The sequence below is a fragment of the Cheilinus undulatus genome, linkage group 2 (genome assembly GCF_018320785.1).
Source record: "Cheilinus undulatus linkage group 2, ASM1832078v1, whole genome shotgun sequence".
Lineage (NCBI taxonomy): Eukaryota > Metazoa > Chordata > Actinopteri > Labriformes > Labridae > Cheilinus > Cheilinus undulatus.
The window spans coordinates 53,275,906-53,302,177 of NC_054866.1; the positions used below are offsets into that span (position 1 = coordinate 53,275,906).

Below are 26,272 nucleotides of genomic sequence, written 5' to 3' on the forward strand. Positions count from 1 at the left end.
GCATTCTGTCATTCATCTGAGATGAACTGTGGTTTTATATTGTCGTAGCCTAAGGGGGCAGGGTAATTTCCCATCACAACTGGTGGTTTATTTGCTCTGCCTGTATTAAACCACACCAGGAAAGAGGTGAACATGTTTTTAACTGTCTAAATCCAAAATTCAGTTACATGTAGATCTCAGTTTTTTCACGCTTTCATCAACCTTGTTCCAGCATATCAAAGAAAAATGTGCAAGGCCATGAGACATCCCAGATGTGGACTTGATTGTTGTTCACTATAAAAAAAAAAACAAAAAAACAAACAATAGATTTTTGTGCTGACGGATCCCTGAAACCCTTCAACTGCTGATTGGTCAGAAAAAAAACAAAGTGAAGTCTGATCTCAGCATTAAATACAGTTATTTTGGATTTTTGAAAGATTCAATATCATTACTAACTCTTCTTGAGCAATAGTTCTGCTCTTTAAGCCTTTGTTTTACAGTGCCAATATGTCCTTTCTGTTTTAGATCATTGTAATCACACAGTTCTTTGTTCCATTATTTTCCTCCAGATTTCCAGGAGACAGTGATGGGCCCCTGTGAGCCTCTGCTCTTTGGTCATGTGTTTGTCAAAGAGCAGTTTACCCCGACCTGCCATCAACAGACAAATGGAGTCATCCTCTCCAGACCTAGGGACTTCATCTCTGCCTTGGCCAAAGAAAGCGACTCTACTGTGACCTGTAGATCAGATGACATTTGCCAGTGTCCCACCATACCTGGAGGAAATCCATCAACTCTGCCAAGACAAAAGTCATCTATTCAGGCTCAGAGTCAGAGCTGCAATGCGGGGTCCAGCTCAGCTGAGAAGTTCTCCACAGCATCAAGACATCACTTTAAAACAGAACCAGAGGATCCAGGCTTCGGTCTGTGCTGCTCTGCCAATAATAGCCCCTTGATGTCAGCCATGGATCTGGATTGTGGAGCCACCAAGTTCAAAGAAAACTGCACAAACTCCTCTAAAGGGAAAGACAAGGCCCTGACACAAAATGGAGACGTTTACTTAGATACTGAAGACATGGACAAAGAGGAAGGGTGAGTGGACGCTATGCATGCATGCTATTGTTACATTAGTCAGAAGTAAAGGAAGGAATGCAAATTCCCTGTAAAATCAGAAGTTAAGTTTTTGATTATGCTAACTTTCATCAATCCTTTTTTTTGTTTTACACTTTTATTGATTTCATAAATCGGTCATGGTCAATATATTTTGGCTTCTTGGACAGAAAAAATACAGAAAACTATTTAATGTCAAAGTAAAAACCGATTCTACAAATAATGTCAAAAGATACAAATATGTAATGTAAAATAAGGACTGCATAAATATTCACCCCTTTAAAGTGAGAGACCTAATTCAACAGAGGTCCAGCCAGTTAGTGCTAGTAGTCTCACAGTTAGTGAAATGGGGATCACCTGAGTACAGTGTAGTACAAAGGCACCTGTGTTGGGAAGGTCCAGTCACTGCTTAATCAGTATTCATGGCTACCATTACACCACAAAGACAAAAAAACACTCCAAGAAACTTAGAGAAAAATAAATTGGAAAGTATAAGTCAGGGGATGGAAACAAAAACCTTTCCAAGTCTCTGAACATCCCCCAGAGTTCAGTTAAATCCATCATGAAGAAATGAAGGAATATGCCACATGTGTAAATCTGCCTAGATCAGACCGTCCTCACAAACTGAGTGAGCATGCAAGAAGGAGACTAGTGAGAGAGGACACTAAGACACCTGTGACTACTCTGAAGGATTTACAAGCTTCAGCAGCTGAGATGGAGAGACTCCGCAGACAACAACTGGCATGTGGGAGACTTGATGGTCAAGAGGAAAGTCCTTTGGTCCTATGAGACCAAAATGGAGCTTTTCAAACATCAGACAACACCACACCACAAACACACCATCCCCACTGTGAAGCACAGTAGTGGCAGCATCATGCTGTGGGGATGCTTCTCAGCAGCTGGCCCTGGAAGGCTTGTAAAGGTAGAAGGTAAAATGAATGTAGGAGAAAACAAGAAAAACCTATCCACACAGACTCAGAGCTGTGGTTGTAGAGGTGACTCTACTAATTACTGACTAAAAGGAGTGAATAATTATGCCGTCATTTATCTTTACATTACAGATTACATCTTTACTTTGTAGAGGTCTGTTTTCTCTTTGACAGTAAAGAGTATTTTTTGCATAGAGAAGCCAAATTCAATCGACTATGATTGATTTGTAAAATCTTTAAAAGGGTAAAACACCCAAGGGGTTGACTGCTTTTTAAAGCCACTGTATTTGTTTGGTTTCCAGTGGCTACAGATGCAATTGTACTGAATTATGAAATAACAACTGTGTGATTTCTCAGTTGTGTTGTTTTGTTTTGTCTAAACTTGTACACTAAAGAGTCTCCTTCTCTCTCCATCTTCTCTGTAGGTCAGAGCTGAATGCTGGATGGCATGTTGACTCGGCCGTAAAAGACTCAGCCACTGTAAGCATTGTCACCCAGCCAGCACACTCTGAGCCAAGTCTTTCTGCTCAGGACATGCCACAGTGGGGAACCATCATTGATGGTAAAGAGCAGGACATATGTGAGCCAGATATCCCACCTAAAGAAGTACCAGATTACATCATGTCCATAGGACCTGGTGACAAAGGAGTGCAGAGTTTTCATGCCGGGTCTGAAAGAATTTGCCTAAGACCCATTGATGGAGAGGAATCTCCAGTACAGCTGGTGCTGATGGTAGCTTCTTCAGACTCTGGCCTGGTTAGGGGGCAGGCTCAGATGGAGACACTTCACCTACTGGGGGGTTGTACCACAACACTGGCACCCTCTGGTGCACCAGAGAAAGATGAGAACCCAAGTAAGCAGACTAATATAAATGAGGCGAAGTGTTATTTTAAGGATTCCTCGTTACAAACCAGAATAATTCAAGGTTCAACAGTAACCTTTACAGAGCAGCCCCCGTACCATAACATGTCTACAGGAGAACTGGATGTCCCACCACCATTGCACAAGACTCCTGAGCCATCACCAGTTTTCAACCATACGGTCACAGCAAAAGGAAAAGAAGCATCAAGTCTATGGTTAATTCAAAATGCAGAATCAAATCCTACCCAGTCACAACCTCCATGTGTCCAGTCCATAGACGCCCTGCCAACGTTCACCGGCCAAAATCCACCAGCCCAGCCAGGCACATTGGGGGATTTGGCTGCGCCCAACACCAGGAATGTCAAAAGCCCTTCTCAGCATGAGCAGAGGTATGTATTTGAGATAATAACCAGCCATACTTACTGTCCGCTGAAGCCTCCTGACAGCTTTTAAGCGCCTGGAGACAAATGTTAAAGTTCAGAGAGAGACGTACTAACTTGAAGATTCACATCAGTCTTTAAAAAGTGATAAAATCTCTTCGGATTCAATCTATATACAGCAGACTTCAGGAATAAAATTTGTCTCACTGATTCCCATCTTTTCCTCATAGACAGAAAAATGCCACATATTGAATCTTACTGAGCTTTAAACATATTGTGTTGATTTCTTTTGTGATAAACCCCAAAACCAAAGCACAGCCAAGTGTTCTCTAAAGTATAACCCTAAGGCCTCCTCTGAACTTCTATCATGTTGTTCAGTCTGAGCAGTAATTACCCTCAATGGAATGCTTGCTTGGCTTGTCCTTGGTATGACAGCCACAAACTTTTAATTTACAGTTTATTTTTTTGTGTATAGGCTCAACAAAGAGTTTCACAGGAAAGTTAGAAAACATGATTTTTAGAACGAAGTAGCTGTTGTTCTACAGTCCCTTAAATAGCAATTTAAACCAAACCTTTGAATAACCAGGTAGTCCATGGCCGTAAATGAGAGGGACAAATCAACTGTACTCTCAGTGTCTTGTATTAATCTGACTAAACCTGGACCTTTACAGTGCGTGGTCCCACTGCTGTGGGATGGCATCCCATTCTTCCACCAGCATTTGTCACCAGTCAGCCAGTGTGGTTGTGTTGGTCACGCTGGCACTAACAGCATGCCCAAGCTGATCCCACAAGTGTTCAATGTGGTTGAGGTCAGGACTGCTGGCAGGACATTCCATCCTCTCCACTCCCAGATTCTGGAGGTAGTCTTTGATAAACCCCACTCTGTGGGGGCCAGCTACACCATCTTGGAGGATAGAGTTCGGTCCCAGACTGTGGAGATATGAAATTGCCACTGGTTGCAGAATCTCATCTCGATATCTCTCTGCATTGAGATTTCCTCCAATGATGTCAAGCCTCGTTTTTCCAGTGAGAAAGATGCCGCCCCATGCCATCACACTGCCTCCACCAAAAGATGTTACTCTATCGATGCAGCAATCAGCATAGCGTTCTTCACACTTTGACCTTATAATCAAACAGCTGTAGGCAGAATCTGGACTTCCAGGTTCCAGTGCACGTGTTGCTGACAGCAGTGCAAATGGGCCTGACAGTGAAGTGCAGTCATGGGAGGCCTCCTGGCAGCCCTTTATGCAGACAGGGTGAGGGAACAGTCTTCTTGGGGTGTCAAAACAAGAGTCAACAGCAACAGCAGAATGTTTATCATGGGTGCAACCCACATACTCAGCTCTGCTGCTTATCCCACAAATGCTCCTTACCAATATGGCACCATTTAAAAGGGAAATAAACAGACTTTCTAACACTATAAGACTAATAACAAGAAGCAATGTTACTACAAAGAAATGATTTACCAAACTTTTGTAATAAAAACCCACCAAATTTCTGTACTTTTTGTGCTTAGTTTGTGACTTCAGACTGTGTGTCTGGAATGAAAAAAAATGTTAAAAAATTAGTTGAACTGACTTGTAATCCTGGTACAAAGGGATCCAAATTTAACTGATTTGCTGGCTTATGAATTCCTAATATTTTCCTCTCTTTCAGTTTCAGGGAACTAGACCAACAGAGCTCAGGATATCAGAGCTGCCAGCCCAATTCCAGTGTCTCCTCAGGCAGCCACCCACCTTCCAGACCCTCCTTGGAAGCAATCAGCCAAAAGGAGAAACCATATTCAGCTGTTACCACCCAGGGACATGACAAAGAGCTCACCAAAGCCACCTCAACCTTCATACCCTCTCACAGAACCCACTGCCCTTCCCCCGTTAGAACCCTCCCATCCTCATCTGCATCCTATATAAATGCAAATACTTGCCCGTCATCATTTAGGGTGATTCCAGCATCATCCATCCCTCAGTCTCATGAAGAAGCCTCCGGAAACATTTCCTCCAGGGCTCCTTCCTGTTTCTCTCCTCTCACTTCTGGAATAGGCACTTCAATTCAAGATCCTCCTTCCTCCTCTCCTGCACCATCTTCTGCTTTTACGAACTCATCCGCTTCCTCCTCTTCTTGGAGGTCCTCATCCATTAGAACAGGTCCTCCATCCTCCCCGTCCCCTATCCGCTCCTCTGCATGCTCTTCCCCCATCAATTCTTCCTCTGCATTCAACAGATCTTTAGCTGCTTCCTGTATTAGCCAGTCCATCAGTCAGAGTTTGGCAAGAAAGAATGCTACCCTGCAACCAACCCAACAAACAAATAGAGTGAGCCCAAGCCCCTCTTCTCATCTCCGACAACGCTCTCCTTCACCTAAACTTCCCCCCAGTCAGCAGAGCTCTAAAGATGCATGTCACCTTCCAAGAAGTCCACCATCCTCCCCCTGGTCCCCTTACCCTTCCGCATCTCCTGTGCAGTCGCCCCAACACCCTCCTTCCTCATCTATAGATTCAGCCCATCATCAGCCTCCCCACTTTTCTGCCCCTTCCCCTCGTACCTCATTCCTTCATGGCAAAAATGACCCAACAAAAAATGCAAACAACAACAATAACAACCCTAGTCTTGCTGGTATTACTGCAGCAATCAGAGATGCAAGCAATGCCAACAGTCATAAAATGAGCTGTGCCATCAGTAATGGGGGTTGGTCAGTAAGTTCACAGAAAATGCCACAAGCTAATGGTAGCTCCAATGACACAGGTTTGCATCAGTCTCATGAGCCCCATGTGTTGGGATCCCACAATCGTGTGGCTCGGCCTTTTTCTGCGTCTGAGCCCAGTTCGAGAGTTCAGTCCCCTTCTCCTTCCCCAACCACTTCCTTGTTTACTCGCCTTTGCTCCCCACCTCCACAGCATAATTACTCCTCCCCAATGGCTCACAAACCTCCCCATCCCCGGAGCACACGGGTAGGAGATGCAGGTTCCCATAATCCACTTGGCCTAACCTTAGAACTACCTAGGGCACCGTCTTCAAGCTCAGAGTATGGGCAGTCTTCTACAGGTCTGAGCCCTCGGATACTCTCTCCTCCTCCTATTGGGGTTTCGGTAAATGTTTGGACAAATAATGTTGCAGCACCCCAACCAAGAAACCCTAGATATGCTCCCTCCTCCCATGTTCCTTCCTTTTCTCCCTCAGTAGGCTCTCCAACACAGGAGACTTACCCTTGTTCTTCTTCTTTGGTCTCACTGCGTAATTCCAGAGCTTCCTCTGCTTCTGCATCCCAGTCAGCCTCTCAAACCCTTCGTAGGTCTCTCTCCTCCACTCTAGCAGACAGGCCCCCTAGCCCAGCCAGAAGCAACTCTAGCGGAGTGCGCCGCTCTTGGGCAGACAGCAGCCGCAGGTCCCTTGGTTTTAGTGGCATTGGAAGGGGGTCCCTTGACCAACAGGACTCCTGTCCAACCAGTCCAAGAAGTGGATGGTCATCCTACAGCAGCTCACCATCTTGCCTCAGCCCTCAGGCTGGGCTTCAGTCCCCACTGTCACCTAGCAGGCTTACCTCAGGGAAAGGCGCTCATGGTGGTCAGCATTTCACCAGTGTGCCATGGCCAGATGTACGAGAGCTTTCACACAAATATAATGGACCTGAAGTACTCGACTCTACATCTGCTTCCACCATCAACACCTTTTCTCCTGTATCCCCTCTTCCACACACCCTTCTCTCCTCCCCTGCTCCGTCAGACAACCAAGCAGCATGGGGAGACCCAGAGTTAGAAGAGGGTCTTTGTCGTAGTCAGCTGATCTGCGCCTATGTTGCCCGACCTTCACGTGAACAAAACCTCTCCTCCACATGTACTGTGCTCCCCTCCTCAGGCATGACCTCTCCTCCACCAGTAACCTACCCACACCATATCTACCAGTCCCAGGGTAAAACACAGCCTCAGGTCCAAAAAGAGTTCCAAAATGACACCACAGTCCCCCCCGTACCTTCCCCAATAGCCCCAAGCCCATCACCACTCCCCTTTGCACATTCTCACACTTCAAAACAAGGCAACCAGAAGGCCAGTTATGCCACTACAGTGAACCTCCAGATTGCTGGAAGTGGACGAATAACTTCTTTCAGCACTGCCCAAGTCAGCCTGACTCAAACCCTGCAGGGTGGTGTTGGAGCTGGAGGACCAGGGCAAGGTCAGATGACCAGGAGAGTTAGCATCAATGGACTTTCACACCTTCCTTCACCTGTTCATCAAAACTGTGACGGACCGTGAAAGAAAGGAAATTCTCTTGTCAAGGCATTATGAGACGAGAAGGGCAAAAAAATGTGAGGCTGATAAAAAGGCATTAGCCAAAATACAACCAAAGCATTTGAAGTTGCTGTGCCAGTGTTAGTTAGTACTCGGCCAGCTCCAAACCAGAATCTATAATCAATATAGAAACAACTCCATGATCCAACCAGGTTGAAGACAAACTTTCTTAAATCATGAAGAATGGGGTGCTTCAACTCAAGTCTTCACCTAAGGGACACAATGAATGTGGTTAGCTTTATTTGGCTTTGGGAGTTTTCGCTCAAAGTGATGGGACACGTTTGGGGTCAGAAGTTATGAATGTTGAATCTTCATGGCTTCTGCTAAAGCTTTCCTATAAATCCACTGACTGTGTAGAGCTCAGTACTTTTCAGCGGCTCTGGTTCCAGAAGAAAATTCTCCCTTTCAGATTCTCCTTTAATATCAGTCTTTTTAATCCCAATGCCAAGTGAGCCAGCAACACAAATACATGTGACAAAATAACATTTAGCACATAAACTGGTTGGAGAATAGAGAGAAAGGCCAAAGTGCTAAACTGGGGGCATATTTTTTTTCCAGAATTATATGAACTACACATCCCACAATCCATTGCAATTCCCTTTACTGATTGTGAAAGATAGCTGTTCAAGCCTTCAAACATATAGATTTTTCTACGTTTGTCTTTTTGTAATGTCTATATTGTTTATAAAAATGTTGTAATATATTGTACTTGTGTATATATAGTGTTTTATGTAGTACATATAGTATGGTGTTTATTGTTTTCTTGAACAGCAGGCTCCACCAATCAACCAAGGATTGTGGGTAGTGTAGTTCCCTTACTGTTAAGCCATGCTTTTCTTAAAACAAGGTTTACCAATTTGTGCCTTATACCATCATTTCACATTCAGGTAGCTCTTGGTAAATCTTCCTTTCATGATTATAACATTACAGCAAATAATCTACTATGGAGAAAATGAAAATATTTTTACCTCCAGAACCTTGACATTTGAGCTCCATCAGAACAGACTATAATAATTCTTAAGGACAAGCCAGAAGATGGCACTTGTGGAGTTCTTATTAAATAAAGGAATATATTTTCACCACTTAAAATAAATCACTTAACAGCAGCTCTGTTGCATTGGCATCTGAAACCCTGAATGTCCAAAGAAAATGTCATGAATTCATGGTGGTAGAATAAGAGAGAAAGCATAGTATTCCTGTTCCTGTTGTTGGATTTCATTTCCGTAGGTTCTCTGGACTCTTGTGGACTTGGAGTGAAGAGTTCATTTGCTAACCAATACCTAGCGTTTATGGAGCCAGAGTAAATCCATTTTTGCTAATCCTGCATAAACAGATGTATTTAAAGCATCCATTGCTGTATACAATCACAGTTACGTAATGTGTTATTACTTTTTCTGTGTGTTTGTCAAATGTCCAATATTCTGTTGGATTTCTGGCTATTTAAGGCCAGTGTTCAAGTTTGGTGATAGCTGTGGTTATTAATATTTGTTTTTAACCATTTTTATTTTATTCTTTATTTATGATGTTGTCATATTCTCTTCGGCACTTATTATCCTTAAGGTAATGTTGGTATTTTGCACAGTGTCCTCAGTTTTGGGGTGCATGCGTTAACTGTTTGTGTGTGAGTGAGTGTGTTAAAGAGTATATGTGTTTCTCTCAAACGACGTGTCTGCCAAGTTTTCGTTGAACTTCGGACCAAGCCAATATCTGTGTGCTGAATTAGTTCCCACGTTAATGTACTCAGTGTCGTTGACTTTCACAAACCTGTATGTTGAGCTTCAGTTGATTGTCAAAAGTTGTAGAAGAAAGTCGAACTGGAGGGAAATAAATGCATGGCCTCTTAGATGAGTGAAGGGTCTACTCATTGACTGTATACAGGAAGTGGATGAAGCCTCAGGTCTGATTCCATCGATTCCTTCGCTGAGTAAAGAAGTTATAGTCCTAATGTCTGTTTTCTACAGGGGTGTATTGTATTCACTTGAAAATAAAAAAAAAATCCTCCTGTTTTTACGAGATACTATCTCATAAAAACAGGAATTTATTTATTTTTTTACTCTCCTGTTTTTACGAGATACTACCTCCTCTGTTACCATCAAGCATAAAGAAAAGAGGTCAAGTGACACAATTTTGCGTGAAACATGTAACTGTTACCTAAAACACATTAAAAAGCCTACCTTACCTGTATTGACCCCGCACCTCTAATTACTGGCTGATAAACGCAGCAACCAGTCATGCAGAAGAACATCGGGGGGAATCCTGTTTTTACAAGATAGTATCTCATAAAAACAGGAAAATCCAAAATAAATAAATTAAAATCAAAAATAAATTTAAAAAATCCTGTTTTTATGAGATAGTTATGTTGTAAAAACAGGAGGATTTTTTTTTTTATTTTCAAGTGAATGCAATACGCCAAAATGACAAAACCTTCCATAGATGGCTTTTGGGAAAGGGCAGAGTCTTTGAAAAAAAAACTCAGAGGGTGATTGGATGAACATTCTGTCTGTCACATCCTTACGGGCCATTCAGAGCAACACGTGATGTCGTAGCCCCAAACTGAGGTGCGCTGCGGCCGCTACTGACAAATAAACTCCATAGATAGCTGCATAAAGCGAACCATGGCATGTCAGTACACGACTTTCGTTGTTTTTGAAGAGAAAACAACTTACTGCTGTTCTTTGTTCTTCTTTAAACGAACAAATGACATCAAAGTCTGATAAAACTGGCGCCTTAGCAGCATCCACGCTAATGTCTTCACTCTACTTGCACTGGCCTCTTGTTGCTGTTTGCCTACGTCACGACTGTGCCACGCCGAGTACTGCCCCTTGACGCTGATTGGTCCTGTCACTTTCCTGGTTATGGCTTTGTAATAACAATGTCAAAGTAATAGTTTCCAATGTATTTCTGTTACGTTTTCCATAAACACGGAATCGTTTCAAGAAATTTCTGTGTAAGCATGAAACCATTCAAAACGACTGAAAATGCTGTAGTTTATCGTTTCATGTAAGATGCACTCGGTTGTACATATGAAGACAAAACAGCTGGCGAATACAGATTTGTTCACTCTGGGACCTGGTCTTAATACGTACTGTTTACGTGCTCCCAAAACAGTGGTTTCATGCGGATGAAACGCCAATATGATAAAATACTTTTGTGGATACTCCTCAACTTGTTTCCGTTTCACTGGCCCCTTAAAGTCATACAGAAGGGGATTGTTTCCTGATCTCTAGAAAGTTTGGGTGTCATAAAAACTGCAGTGCACTTCCATCAGCTCTCATGGACAGCAGACTAACCTGTAGTACTGCCATGCTTCGACACGTTACAATCGTGACGTGGGGAAGGGGTTAGTTGTTGTGTGAGTGGTTGTGTACAAAGGCTGCTAGTGGCGTGATTAGCTTGGACTTAGCCACAGTGGCAATTTCGTCAGAACTGGATGACATTTCCTTTTTACAACAAGGGAAGAGAGCATCACTGAAAGCTTTTCATGATGGAAAAGATGTTTTCACTCTTCTCCCCGCCTGCTTCAGCATGGGTTTGCGATCATTACAGGTGGGGTTTGCCGGTGTATCAAAAAGCCTCTGCTGCAGTAGCTACTAGCTTGGATGTAGCTATAGGAAAGTGGCAATTTACTCTGAACTGGACCACATTTCCTTTTTAAAACATGAGCGAAGAGCCACACCTCAGCAGAGAAGACATTTTTGCACGTCCCCTGACTGGCCTTGGCATAATGTTTATTCACCATGAAGCTCTGCCATCAACAATCTACGGCACAAGTAATCTGCCTTCTCAAGAGAGGCGCTCATGTGCGACATCATTTTGTCTTGTTGCTCTGTTTGACAGAACGTTCCTCCAGTCAACTCCCAGATTTTTTGAAAAATCCTGCCCTTCCTAGATGCTTTCTATGGGAGTTCTTCCAGATGGATGTGAAATATATCCGTGCAATGGAAATGAAACGGTAAATCTGGTGTGTCAGCTAGACTGTTCATCACATAGCAACTTAAAAGCAACCGACAGTTTAATCTTTTGGTGGCCTTTTTTCATTCAATGTCTGCTTTAAGGTTCTTTTTCTCTGCTATAACACTCTGCTAGTGTTGTGAAGATTCATTGAAGCACTGCAATGTCCAATCAGGAAGTGATATCCAATAAGGGGGTGTGTCTGTCAGTGAAATGGCTTCTGCAGAGCCTGGGCTTGTGTCTCCTCAATCACCGTCCAATGATCTCCCTCCCATCTCCTCGATCTGCTGTCCTCTGAAGCAGTCAATAAGATGGCGAGAAAAATTTTACTTTGCATTCAACTGAGAGTGCATCGTTTAAGAGTGTTGGGAAGCTCATAATAAAAATCTTTATTTACATAGCACCATTTACAACAGGGCTGTCAAACTCAATCACACTAGGGGCCGGATTCTGGATTCAGGTCTAACCTGAGGGCCTAACAGGGTCACCTTTTTTAACCAGAAACTGTCAACCTCATTTGACCAGTAATGAAATATGAAAAAAACTGCATTGATTACAAATGATTTTGAGGTTAAAAAGTAAAAAAGAAGGAAGTTTAAAGGCTCACTATCTGAGAAAAGTACATTTATTAGTTCAAAAAGGTCAAAACATGAAATTGAAAAATGTATTTTTTAAAAGCCAAATATTTTAGAAAGAAAGTCAAAATCATGAGCTTCAAAGGTCAAAATATGAAATAAAATTTGTAATCATGAAATTAAAAGTTAAAATATGATTACAGTTTTAAATTGCGAGTCTAAAAGGTCAAACTATGGGATTATAAAGTCAAAGTATGGAGTTGAAAATATGAGATAAAATACAAAATAATTGGTTATAAAGGTCAAAATATGACTTTAAGTTTTGAATTATGGATCTAAAACCTCAAAATATTATATGAGAAGTCAAAACTATGAGTTGAAATGCTCAAAGTATGAAATAAAAACTCAAAATCCCAAGTTTGAGTCCTGATTCTGAGATACAAAATTGAAAATATAAAATTAAAACTAGTGGTGGGACTTGATTAAAAAAAATGATCTAATTAATCAGAGGCTTTGTAATTAATTAATCTCAATTAATCACATCAATATTTGACACGAGAAGTAACATTTTTCAATTTAAATGGATTTTGGCATATTACTGAATCAATGAATAGACATCAATAAGCTTAAACAACAAAATTGTGTTTATTTTCATCACTGAGTATTCACATAAGGTGCAGTATGAATAAGGAGTATTCTGATTGCATTGTTCACAAGGCACAAACTTAAACTCAAGTTAGCTATATTCAAGCTTTTTCAGGACTTTTTGTAAACTTTCTACGTTACAATGTCATTTAGCAGACACTTTATCCAAAGCGATGTACATTTGGGAGCAAGAACAACACAAGCGAGATCTAGACGAGAAGAAACAACATCAATAAATGCCACAAAAGTGCTTCAGGTCCAATTGGACGCAGGTGCTGCCATGCAGTGTTTAAGGCAAAGCACCTAAAGTATATGATTTTTTATTTATTTATTTTTTTTAATGAACACCAACAATGGAAAAAGCAAAATGTGAGATTTCTCATTATCACCATGCATTTCACTTCACAACCAGTTACCAAGTACCAAGTGCCGTGTCACTCACAAAGAGCTGGGCAAAAAATTCCAGAAGTAGAGTAGGAAAGTGTGAGCCAACTGTAGTTGGGAGACTCATTCAACCACTGGGGACAGCAGCGGAGAATAGTCTAGCTAAATGCATAGTGTTCTCTAAAGAGCTGGGTCTTTAGCTTTCTCTTGAAAGTAGAGAGGGACTCTGCGGATCAAATGGAGTTGGGTAATTCATTCCACTATTTAGAGACAACAGAGGAGAAGAGTCGAGCTAGTGACTTAGGAGCCTGATGAGCTGGAAGTTCCAGGCGCCTTTCGCTGGCTGAGCATAGTGGGCGTGAAGGAGTGTAGACCTGGATGAGGGACTCCGGGTAAACAGGAGCAGTTTTGGTTACTGCTTTGTAAACAATTATTACAGTTTTGAATTTAATGCGAGCTGCAACTGGAAGCCAGTGTAGAGAGATTAAAAGAGGCATGACATGAGCTCTCTTGGGTCGGTTGAAGACCAGACGTGCTGCTGCGTTCTGGATCATCTGCAGAGGTTTAACTGTGCATGCAGGTAGGCCTGCCAGTATTGAGTTACAGTAGTCAATACATGATATTACAAGAGCCTGTACCAGAAGCTGTACTGCATGCTGTATGTCTTAAACAAATTTGTTTTTGTTTAAAATTTAAAAAACAGCACTTAGCACAGTACATTCCAGAAAAGTGGAAACTGAACATTGCAAAATAGTTCCAGTAATATCCTTGGCATGAAATAAACAGACAGTTAATCATTAAGTGCCCTTTCTACCATAAATGGTTTTGAAAAACAACACAATAGAGTGGCTCTCTATTTTGCCCAAGTGCTGCTTGCTCCTGGTGTAATTCCTCTGTATTAGTAGGGCTGTGTTTAAAATGACCCACTATTTTGCGACATTTTGCCAGCGTATCACTAAACCCGCTGTCACAGAGGCAAACAGTGATGGTTCTTTGCAAAATGTGAGCAACACATGGCATGTGTACAAATGGGAGCTGTCTAACTGCAGCAATCATGGTTCGGGCGCTGTCTGTTCCAATTGTGGTGACCTTTTGTTGAACTCCCCAGGCTTCTGCCACAGAGAGAAACTGCTCCGTGCAGTTTTCAGCATAGTGCCTGCTGGTTGACTTCTGCATGGTTAGGGCAGATGCCATTCCCTGTCTGTGACGTCAATAATGTGTGCAGTCACACCGACGTGATTTGTATTGCTTACCGAGGTCCAATAATCCCAGTCACAGCAACAAATTTGGCTTTCTCAAATAAATCAACTTTTGCTTGCTTTTCAGTGTCATACAGCTGATGAATTTTGTTTGAAATTGTCTTTCTGCATGGCAGTTCATAAGTTGGGTAAGACGACGCTATCTGTAGCACCACCTCTAGCCCCTGATCTTCTACCAACGAGAGTGGTCGACAGTCCACTTCAGTCCATTTCACCAGTGAGTTTAACGCGATGAAGTTGCAGTCCTTATTAAAACACAAATCAATTTAATTTCCCACATTCCTGACTTTTTGTCTAATTATTTTAACTCCTTTTTCAGATGTTATGACTTAACAAGGATATCCTAAATCATCAAGGATAAGTTGATAAATGAGGATAAGTGGGCCAGTTATAACAGAATGATCTTGTGGGCCGCATTTAACTGTTCCACTGGCTGGATTTTGCCCCTGGGCCTTGAGTTTGACCCCCCTGATTTACAGCAAAGCTACAAAGCGCTTCACAAGTGGCAAGACAACATAGCATATGTTAAAATATTTCCAATATGGTGTCCCCCATTGGTGAGCTTCATAATGCCTCTTCAGAAAGCAATGAGTGACGTTACAGAGACTACGTCCATGTTTCACGCAGTCACAGAAACAGATAATAATGTCACAGTAGCTACACCGGCTTCTTCTATGCAGCCTATGGTTTAACATTTTGAAGTTCAGCCACACAAAGTTGACTGAACAGTAAATTCTTTCACAGGTTGACAATCAAAGATCAGATCACCGACAGATAAATGTGTGCTGAAGGATCTGTGTTACCTGGAGAAATGATGATGGTTGTAGTAAAAGGAAATCATTCAATAACTCCATGAGGCAGTGAGATGTATGAAAAATAAATGTGATGTGTAAAATAAAAAAACTGGAATGTGTATTATTTTTACTCCATTGCTTTACATTTAATCGTCACAAAGTGGACGTTTTATTATCTAGGTTTTTTGGTTTATCTCAGGCCTAGTCTTGACATAGGTGGGTCAGAAACAGTCACGTCAACGTGCTATGTTCTCAAAAAAACACCACCTAACTCACTGTTATATGGTGTAGAATTTCCCCTTTCTAAAGAAGTGTAACAAGATCCATGCCATGCTGGAAGTCCCGTGGGCTGGAATATCCAGTTATCCAAAACACGGAGACACGCCGTCTCATTTTCTAATTCCAAAGAAGGACAGAAATCCCTTGGAATGCTGTTCATATCTTCATCAAACATTGATATGATGACACTTGCTTAAATGCTAGCCCGCTGCTTAGACACCATCTTACCTAATACAGTACCAGACGTTCAGAAGGGATTTATCAAGAACTGACACTCATTCTTTAACATTTGCAGATTACTCGATATTCTTTATGATCCCACTGTCACAGTTTTGGGTTTTTTTGTGGTAGATTTTGTGATTCTTTAGTTTCCTGAGCTCTCTGTGTTTGTTTTAACCTCCTGTGTTCCCTAGTCCTTGTGTTTCCCAGTTTAGTTTTTAGTTCATGCCCTCTGTGCTCTTGTTTTCTTATCCCCAGTTAAAAGTCAACCTTTTAAGACAAGTATTTATTGGTCCCAGAGGTCTCAAAAATATGCCTGTGAAGTTTGTTTCTGGAAAACACTCTAGTATTGTATGCTTACATGTCTAAAAACCCCTCTGTTTCAGCCCTGCTCAGAACGAGCTGTTTCTGTCTGTGGCTTTAAATGGTAAAATATAAGTGAACCCCCGGCTCAGAGCTAACTCCACCCAGTTCAGGATTTCAAAAAATACACAGAAAGAGGGCAGTTTGATACTGAGAGGAGGGAGGTAGAAAGGACATTTTTTTTCTTTGTTTTTTTTTTTTTAGAGGACAGGGTTTTCCAGATGAAGTCCCCAAGCACTGCTGTCTCATAGCAATCTTTTGAGGTGGGGGATTTACCTCCAGAGTCCCCTGAGGCACGCTGTGGAGTGGTGGTGGACCGTGGTGGTCTGGAGCACTACCTGTTTGGGCCGTTGGCTCCAGCACCGGCGTTACAACAGCCATAGCTCTTGGAGCTGAAGCAGTGCAGGTGCAGGCAGGAGAGGATGGGAGTGGTCTCTGAATGGTAGAAGTCAGTTAGAGGCGGTTACATTCTACATTTTAAATAGAGTTTGTGACGTCACATAAGCCCCTCCTTCTCAGAAAAGATTTTTCAAGGCAGATGTCTGTTTGAGCTAATTAAAAGACATAAAATGCAGGTTTTAATCAGTTTGGTGCAAATATCAGAAATAACACCATCATTGACGTGTTTTATCATAGTTCAGTCAGATACTCAAGTGTACAGCTGGAAGAAAAATGTTCAAGTGTTCACTGCTTCTCTAATGAGCTGTCTGACTCCGCCCCCCTCAGGAAATGGATGTGGCCCTCCTGATCATTGGATCAGGAGGAGGAGAGGAGGGCAGAACTTTCTGCCAAGCAGGGAGGGCCAACCGAACCTGTGGACAGGGCTAACTCCCCACATAGATACAGTCGGCGTAGCGTCACAGTTGCCATGGGGGCGTGGCATTTTGAGGGGGAAAACAATCCTTTCCCCCTCGCCTGCAGCACTGTGTATATATATATATATACTCAACAAAAATATAAACGCACAAACCTAAAATGGTGAATAAAATTGGACTTTCATGAAATATGCTCAGATTTATGAAGTATTTGTTTATTGATTGATTTGTTTTGCTCAGTCCCAGTGGACCAGTTTCACCTGGCCACTCCCAGTGACTGTAATTCCAGGTTGAGTTTTTCAACCCACAAGGGTCATGGAGCATGCCAGAGTGGTGGCTAATATGCATGACTAGTACACAGACACTCCTTACGGTCTAGTCAATAAAAGGGGACACCAAAATGTGCACTTTTGTCCCTTGTCAATATGCCACAGATGTCGCAAATCATGAGGGAGCGAGCCATTGGCATGCTCAATGCTGGGTTATCCATTACAGCAGTGGCAGCACAACTGAATATGCATCATTCCACTGTCAGCCACCTGAGGACTCGCTTCAGAGAGACTGGTGCCACAGTGAACTGCACACATGCCCGCCAGCCACGTGTGACCACGCCCGCTCAGGACTGGTACATGCGGCTCCAGCACCAGCATGATTGGGTCCGCCCAGCAACCAGAACTTCTGATGAGACTGTCGGTCTTCACAACAGGCAGATTTCAGCCCAGACAATCAGGAACCGCCTGTGCGAGACTAATGGTGGACACATGCATTACTGGCGTCAGTGAAATTGGACCATCGATCCCCGTTGTGCTCTTGCTGCCATTATTCCAGGACTATTGCTTTAAAACTGATTGCGATGCTTGCAAATTAAAGCTCATTTGTTAAGAAAAATGTCCTGTTATTCTGGGATATGGACTATATTTTATGACATAAAAATAACAAAAAATATTTCTTTGTGCATTTATATTTTTGTTGAGTGTATATATATTCAGATATATATTATGCTAACTGCTAAAATGTCATACATTGATTCATTACAGCCAGTTGACAGAGATATTTACATTGAAAAATTACTCTTAATAGGATCAGATTCTTGTCTGTATCTTATAAAAGAGTGGACAAATAATCCTACTCAATGGCCTGATGTTTCATTCCCTGACATCCTCTGCTACCTGGTTGAATCACCTGGTAAGAGGCAAAATCACCTTTACTGATGAATTAAACCTCACATAATGTCAATGTCTGACAAGGAAACAAGCACATTTTAGTGAATTTGTGCACCACACAATGGTTGTTATTGCACAATAGCCATCATGAGCTGCATATTGGTTATTGATGACTCGGTATATCACGCAGGGATTTACACACACAACAGCCTCAAAAACTAAAACTATCCCTGGAGGCACATAACTTTTTACAAGTGGCTTTGTCAGTTGTGCTTCATCACACAAATTACCCTGTATACTGTCGTGGTTTCTGATATCGTATAGTCCCTTGGTCAAATTGAGGAATAAATCCAATGAAATGAAATATCAAATTAATCCTTAGGTCGAATCAAGGAATATTCCAACGAGGTAAAATCCACAAAGTATTAGAAATACAAGCAAAAATAAAACTACAGAGAGGGTAATCCAATGCACAGAGCTTTATTCCAGGCAATAAAGCGAGTTGTAGACCGTCACACCAACTGACAAAATTCTCTCTGTCTGCCCTTTTTATACAATCTTGACAGGGCTATCTTACATTGTCACCTTCCTTGACCCTGCCCTAATCGTCCCCCATACATGCCTCCTCTTATACAACAGATGTCTTTATGCACCTTGTCTATTGTATTACTATTGAAAGATTAAAAGTTTGATATATATAACACAGAGAAATAACATTCATGTAATATGATTGTCAAGAAGTTCAATGTTTTAACTCATGTAATAACCCACCACTTGTTTTTATAGCGTCTTCTTATAACACACTATGAGTTAAGTATGACTTTTCAGAAGACCAAACATTTAAATTTCATGACATCCCTTTATCAGAACTTCGTAAGTGCTAGCCACTGGATCACTTGTATGTTTTTTTCAACGCAAACATATGACAGTTCCATCCTGATTCCAGACTTTTGTATGGTAAATGCCGCCATCTAGTGTCTAGTCACCAGAACTGTGCTTCCATATATGGCCCCCTTTGGCACTCCCCCATCCCCTTAAGACCTCCCTCTTTGTCTTGTCATTGGCTCTTCTCCATTGATCTCTTTCACCTTTCTCTTTTGTCATTTGAGCCTACACGTAAACAATCTACTCCCCCTCCTCACCTGAGACTTTTCTTCTCCCCCTTGAGACACACAGAGCCTCTTCTGTCTGAGCTGTTATCTTCTGCCTGTACCCCTGTTTTGATAACACTTTTCTCCATTGCGGCCTCTGTTTTATATCTTAACCCCTGTATGCTTCACAATACATAAATATATGTATATATTGATCATGTTACTCTCATGCTTATAGTTCAGATTCTAATATTTTCTTCTTTTCCTGTCAATGTCTAACTGAAATCTTTCCTTCATCACCTTAGTGATCATTTGTAGAGGAAGGCAACATCAGTGTGTCAAATAGAGAGAGCCATAAACATCCTTTTTCTGCTGCTTTAAACAAGTTGTCTCCTGTTGATATTCATGGCTTTAATGTCTCCCAACCAAACATGTATTTTTAACATTTAGGCCAGGTTTTACTCTTGATATGGAATTTAAAGGGCTTTTTAAGACCATTACTTTTTCCAAATGATTAGAGGCCTTCAATTCAATTGTTAACTAATATTTGTCTTCATCAATACTCGTTAGCTTTTGTTACGAGGCAAAGTAGCCTGCATAACATTGTAATTAGTTAACTTCTACTAAAACTAGCGATTAAACATTCATGTTAACTACGAAACAATCTAACACTGTTAAAATAAGGTGAACATACCTGTAATGAGTGTTGGGTAGCGTTACTTTTGAAACTAACTCGTAAGATTACTGCATTACATACTGAGAAAAGTAATTTGTCGCGTTACTGTGTTACCTACTTCTAGAACTAACACATTAGAGTACTTTTGCGTTACTATATATTAAAACTCTTTAGCCAATCATTCCACTAGGCGGTTGTAAAAATGACTGTAACAACCACACATCTGCATTTCAATGTGCAGACTCTAATGCCAATATACAGCGTAATTTACAGCCCATAATCTGTATCTCTGCAGCCTGAGAACACCGCTAACATACAGGAAAACGTTTACAGCTCTTTAACATGCTCACAGTCTGACAACAAGGCAGACAGAATCACTCTAACACTGTGTGTAATAACAGCGCATAATTGGAACAGCTGGGGTACACAACAGTTCCTCGCTTATGAAAAGCGGTTTGTTTCCCCCCTCGGCGCAAACAGGATGTGACGTTTTGTGGGTGTTCCACTTAAGGCCAACTGTATCTATGGCGTCACGAGAGGAAATCCGAGAACAGCTTGTTTAGCACACATTTTCTGAAAGATGGAGAGAGAGATGGGAGAGGGAATGGATTTTTCTAATTCTTTGGGGGGATTGTGGACAGGCCAGAGGCACATATTGTTGCTATAAAAGCCTGAAAAAGTGTATTTTTCATATTATGTGACCTTTAACTTTTGTGTTCCCTGTTGTGTTTTGTATAGTTACCTCCTCCTTATGTGTGACTTCTGGTTCTCTTCCTGACATTGTGTTTTTTACTATGGGATATCGTATGCACTAAAAAAAATCCTCCTGTTTTTATGAAATAATATCTCGTAAAAACAGGAATTTATTTATTTTGGATTTTCCTGTTTTTACAAGATACTACCTCCTCTGTTACCATCAAGCATAAAGAGAACAGATCAAGTGAACAGTTAGCTGACAAAACTTGGCGTGAAACATGTAACTCTTACCTAAAACTCATTAAAAAGCCGACCTTACCTGTACTGACCCGGCACCTCTAAACACTGGCTGATAAATGCAGCAACCAGTCATGCAGGAGAGCGTCAGGCGGAATCCTGTTTTTACAAGATAGTATCTCGTATAAACAGGAAATTCAAAAATAAATAAAAAATCCTGATTTTATGACATAGTTATTTCGTAAAAACAGGAGGATTTTTTTTTATTTTCAAGTGAATACAATACCCCACCGTATTTTTCCCCTTCACTTTGACTTTCCCCATCAGTTTCACCTGTGTCTCGTTTGTCACACCTGTCTCCCTGCCTATCATCACTCCTTGTGTGTTCAGGTTCTGTGTTTCTCCCTGTCCTTTTTCAGATCGTCATGCATCTTTCCCTGTGAGAGATCTCTCCCAACCAAGAGAAAAGCCATAAAGTGGAGTAAAGTTAACAGAGTCGTCCTAATGTCCCCCTGCACACAGACAGCATCTGCAGACTGCAAGGACAGATAAATATGATCACAGGTAAGAAATAAAGGCTAAGAAATAAAAGAAATAAATAAAGGTAAGATAAGCCTATTATTTATGTGCAGATTATCTAGCATTGATTGCATCAGTAACACTCATTGGCAGTTGGGGGGCCCCAGACAAGCCTTGCTAGGGGCCCAAGTGAGCTTGGGCTGGCCCTGTCTCCAACCATGACTCCACACCTTCACACCGCTGATCTTCACACAGACTTTCCATCTTTGTTGTGTTTTCTGAACTACTATGAACTCTGCTGGCACAAACAGCCTCTGCCTCAGAGAAAGGTAATAAATCTGACAGAGAGCAGATTACAGAAGTAATGCTGTGAGCATCTTGTTTTTATAAATGTTAGCAGAGTAAATCATTGCATACTGTGAGCCCAGACTCTGCAAATACCAAAGCTTTAAACAGTGAGCGTGTTTCAGTTTTATATCAAACTCCATTAGAAGACTTTGACCTGACTTTTATCACCACACTGACAGTTTCACCTGCAGCTGCTGTGCCTGCTGGAACTCTTAAAGTAAGACCTTTTTAAACTCTATTTACAACATTTAATGAGAGCAAAGTTTACAGGTATTAGATATTAATGAATCATGCAGCCATCCAAAAGCAGAGTCTTGTTCTTCACGGCAGTTTCGTACGAATGTTTAGTTTCTGTCTGTCCTTGAGCTCTTCTGTCAAATGTTTCATGTCAGGTAGGCAATGGAGATTTGAATACTTTTTCTCAACACTTCCATATTTTAACTTGAAAGTCAGAGTGTTTCCAGGACACTTGTTTAGTGAATAAAGTCACTTGCAAGGTTGCTAAGCTTTTAAAGTTCATGTAAACATCCCAATCATGAGCTATATTCTGGTGTTCAGGATACTGTGGTTACATGAGTGCAGAGAAACCTGCTTGTTCATATCCCTGTATACATGAGAAATACTAGTTTTGTGGTTTGTGGTCACAGTGTCTAATCTGCACAGGCGTCTGTGGTGTGTATTTTTTGAAAACAAAAGAGACTTTCAGGAACCGACAGTCTGCCATAGGCTGACTGTTCGATGATCTAAAATCACAGTGGACAAAAGTATTCAGCCGCTTTACCATTAACCCTTAGATGCATAAGTTTGGTCAAAAATGACCCCAGCGTTTTTTTTTTTTTTTTTTTTTGTGATATCTTTGTAATTTTAATTTTTTATTGTTTAATCTTCCATGTATTCCTCAAGTAGGTTGTCTTTAGCACGAGGCCTTAAGATTTGTATCTAATTGTTATATTTTTTAAGTAATTGCATTTTTTGTATCAGGACCACACTTCCATATGTGGGGTCAAAAATGAGCCCAAGCATTTTCTATGGAATTTCAAAGGTTAACAGGAACCTTTGATTTTTATCAACTGTGACTGTCAGGTATACATTTACTGTCGATCCACACATCTAATTCCATAAAACCATGGTTTTCAAAGGTAAAAAAAAAAAAAAAAATTCAAAATCAAGGTTTATAATAGTCAAAATATTAGGTTAAATTTGAAACCACAAGTTTAAAAATGTAAGATAAAATTTTCGTAAGTCTAATGGGTAAAATATAGGATTAAAAGTGAAAGTAAGGCTTTAAAGGTCAAAATATGACATAAAAACTTAAAATTATAAGTTAAAAAAGTCCAAATTTGAGATAAAATTCAAAATCATGAATTCAAAAGGTCAAAATATGACTTAATATTTAAAATTGAGACTCTATAAGCTCAAAATATGACATCAAAACTTAAAATTATTAGTTAAAAAAGTCCAAATTTGACATAAAATTCAAAAACATGAATTTAAAAGGTCAAAATATGACTTAGTATTTAAAGTTGTGAAATTTAAAGGTCAAAATATGAAATAAAAAGCCAAAATCATGAATTTACGCCCTGAACACAATTTATTTTTTTCCGCATTCCTGACTTTTTATCTAATTATTTTACTTTTTCTACATTTTATGACAATGATATTTTAAATAATCAAGGCTAAGTTTACGTTTTTATACTGGAGGAAATCTGCAGACCTTACACTGGGCCAGGTAGAACTGGACCAGGCCTTAAGTTTGACGACTCATTATGGACACGACATTTATGGACCTTGTTCTGATCAGGGAAAAAGATTTAGTTATCAATAACATGCATCACTGGTGGTTATACAGTTTGAAATGCCTCAACATCTCAAGTGCTTTTATCACATCTCATCATTTCCTGTAGTTTATGGAAATGATTAAACAATGTAGAATCAAACCAAATCTTTGTAAAAGGCAGACTTATTATTATTATGATTATTATTAATCATTCTCATGTTGGGATCATTTTTGGATGTTTACCTTTTTTTAACCTTTCTCAAAGCTGTTTCGTGATGAAATAATAAAAGTGATAAATGAACATGTCAAACATGAAATAATTCTTTTGTTGACCAAAATATAATAAAAAATAATCTTCTTTAACCAAAATGAAAGAAATATCTTAAGTATACAGCATAAAACGCATTCATTCTATTTCATTTTTGACCCCACTCATGGAGGAGTGTAGGTATTGGTAGGTCATACATCTAAGATTTAAACTATCATAGATTTTAATGACTCTGTATTCACATCCATGTACTTTAATATAGAGTTGGCCCCCTTTTGCAGCTCTAACAGCCTTCTTGGAAGGCTTTCCACAAGATTCTGGAGTGTTTCTGTGGGAAAAATATTTTTTATCCCTACAGCCAATAAATAGACCCAAAAAAAACAAAAGGTTATTAAACTTGTTTTATCAGGAATGACTTAATGTTTTGTTTTTGCAGAAATCCTTCAGTCAGCCATTGGGAGTAAATATCATCCATATTAAACATATAATAATCATTCCAGTCCTAATTTAATTTATGCATCAAATTTTGACTTCAGGCTCTTAGAGAATGCAATTTTCCCTGCTTAAAGGTGCAGTGTGTAGAAGTTGGCAGCATTTTGCTGAACAGAAATGATGTAAATGGGATATAATGTTTATATACTGCATGGCCAAAAAAAAAAAAAAGTCGCCACCAAAAAAGGTCACACTCAAATATTTCGTTGGACCGCCTTTAGCTTTGATTACAGCACGCATTCACTGTGGCATTGTTTCGATGAGTTTCTGCAATGTCAAAAGATTTACTTCCATCCAGTGTTGCATTAATTTTAATATTGATGATGGGAGAGTCTGACCACTGCCCAAAGCCTTCTCCAGCACATCCCAAAGATTCTCAGTGGGGTTAAGGTCTGGACTCTGTAGTGGCCAATCCATGTGAGAAAATGACGTCTCATGCTCCCTGAACCACTCTTTCACAATTTGGGCCCGATGAATCCTGGCATTGTCATCTTGGAATATGCCCGTGCCATTAGGGAAGAAAAAATTCATTGTTTAAGAAATGAGAAGTTACTCATTGCATCAGCTGGGGTTGAATAACTTGTTGCCAGCTGAAAGATAATCGCTCATGCAGTAATTATCCAATAGGAGGCTCGTACTTATTTGCTTAGTTAAATCCAGGTGGCGACTTTTTTTTGGCCAGGCAGTGTATATTTATGTGAAGTATGTTAAAATAAGTGCACAATCATCCCCTTAAAACTTTCATTTTCTTTTTACAAAATTAGAAAAAAGCTTTTTAAATTTACATTACTGCGGGCCACGCTCACGGAGGCTGACATAACAAACCGCCATGTTGTCTACGGCAACGTTTTGGGGACAGAAAGAGCGAAACGCGGTTTTTAAAGATGAACCTGTCCGCCGGTCATGAAATCTACCTGGAAGGCAGGCGGAGAAGAAGACTGACCTATAAGCTATAAAAACAATGGTTACAAAAATGAATGAATAAACCCTCACCTCGTCACTGCTGTAAATGATGTCCGGCTCACAATCCTTTTTGGTTTTCACAGGCTCTTGTCGCTTAGTGATGTGATGTTTTGGTAACAGATGGGCTCATTCTAAAATCTGAATGCTAGATGTTGCTAGAATTCCAATTTCTACACACTGCACCTTTAAGAATCAACACAGAACACCGAGTTCCTGCGTGTGTTTTCCACCAATCATGTTAGCGTAAAACTGAGCAATGGATGACATGAAAGCCTCAGAAACATGTATCCAAATTATCTTTATCGCCCACCTGTGGCTGGTCGTAGTAGGACTGATCAAACTGCTGATGGCTAAAAATTACATACATTCTAAAAGAAAATACAGAAACTATGGGAATTACATCAAAATCTTCATTTTATTTTAGATATTTGAAAATCTGCCCCCCACAATCAAGACCAACTCTGGCCCTTGTACAAATGTAGTCGATGACCTCTGCTGTAGAGCTTTTATGAGGTCAGGCTCTGATGGTGGACCAGTCAAGCTCTTCCACACTGCACTCATCAGTCCATGTCTTTGTCCTTGTCCTTCTTTGTGCTCTGGGGTACAGTCATGCTGGAATAGAACTGTGGCCACACATTTGGAAGCATAGTATGTCCAGAATGTGTTGGTCTGCTGGAGCATTAAGACTGGCCTCCACTGGAGATAAGGGGTCGAGCCCTAACCTGATAAACAGCCCCGTACCATTATCCCTCCTCCACCAGACTTCACAGTTGGAACAATGAAGTCTGGTTTGTTCTCCCAGCATCCTCCAAACGCAACCATCTGACTGCTAAATAGAGAAGCCTCTTTTCAAGTTTCCAAAACATATTTTGACATTTTCAACTCCTAACTCTGACATTTTCAATTTAAAATCTAAAAATTTTTTTATCTCATCTCTTAAACTTTAATTTTTAATTTTTAAGATTATCGAGAATCTTGATTCTTGACCTTTAATTTTTAATTTTTTCTGATATTTTGGCATTTATAATTCACAATTTAGAGTTTTATCAAATACTTTGACCTTTAAAACTCTTGATGTTGAACTTTATCTCATATTTTCAACTTTTAAACTCATTATTTGTTTTTTTTTCTCATATTTTGACCTTTTCAACTCCTAACTCTGGCTTCTAATCCCAAATATGGACCTTTTCTATTCAAAATTTTACATTTTATCTTATCTT

At 40.4% G+C, this 26,272-nt stretch overlaps 1 protein-coding gene across 4 annotated transcripts in view; it reads left to right on the plus strand.

The window, feature by feature from the left end:
* Positions 1-9,381, plus strand: part of plekhg2 (pleckstrin homology domain containing, family G (with RhoGef domain) member 2) — a 152,654-nt gene extending 143,273 nt beyond the window's left edge. For all 4 annotated transcript variants that reach the window (XM_041801527.1, XM_041801536.1, XM_041801545.1 and 1 more), the window contains 3 exons: positions 549-1,068; positions 2,441-3,265; positions 4,913-9,381. In XM_041801527.1, coding sequence (XP_041657461.1) covers positions 549-1,068; positions 2,441-3,265; positions 4,913-7,502 — 3,935 coding nt within the window. In that variant the 3' untranslated portion in view covers positions 7,503-9,381. The remainder of the gene's footprint in view (positions 1-548; positions 1,069-2,440; positions 3,266-4,912) is intronic.
* The last annotated feature ends 16,891 nt before the right edge of the window (positions 9,382-26,272 follow it).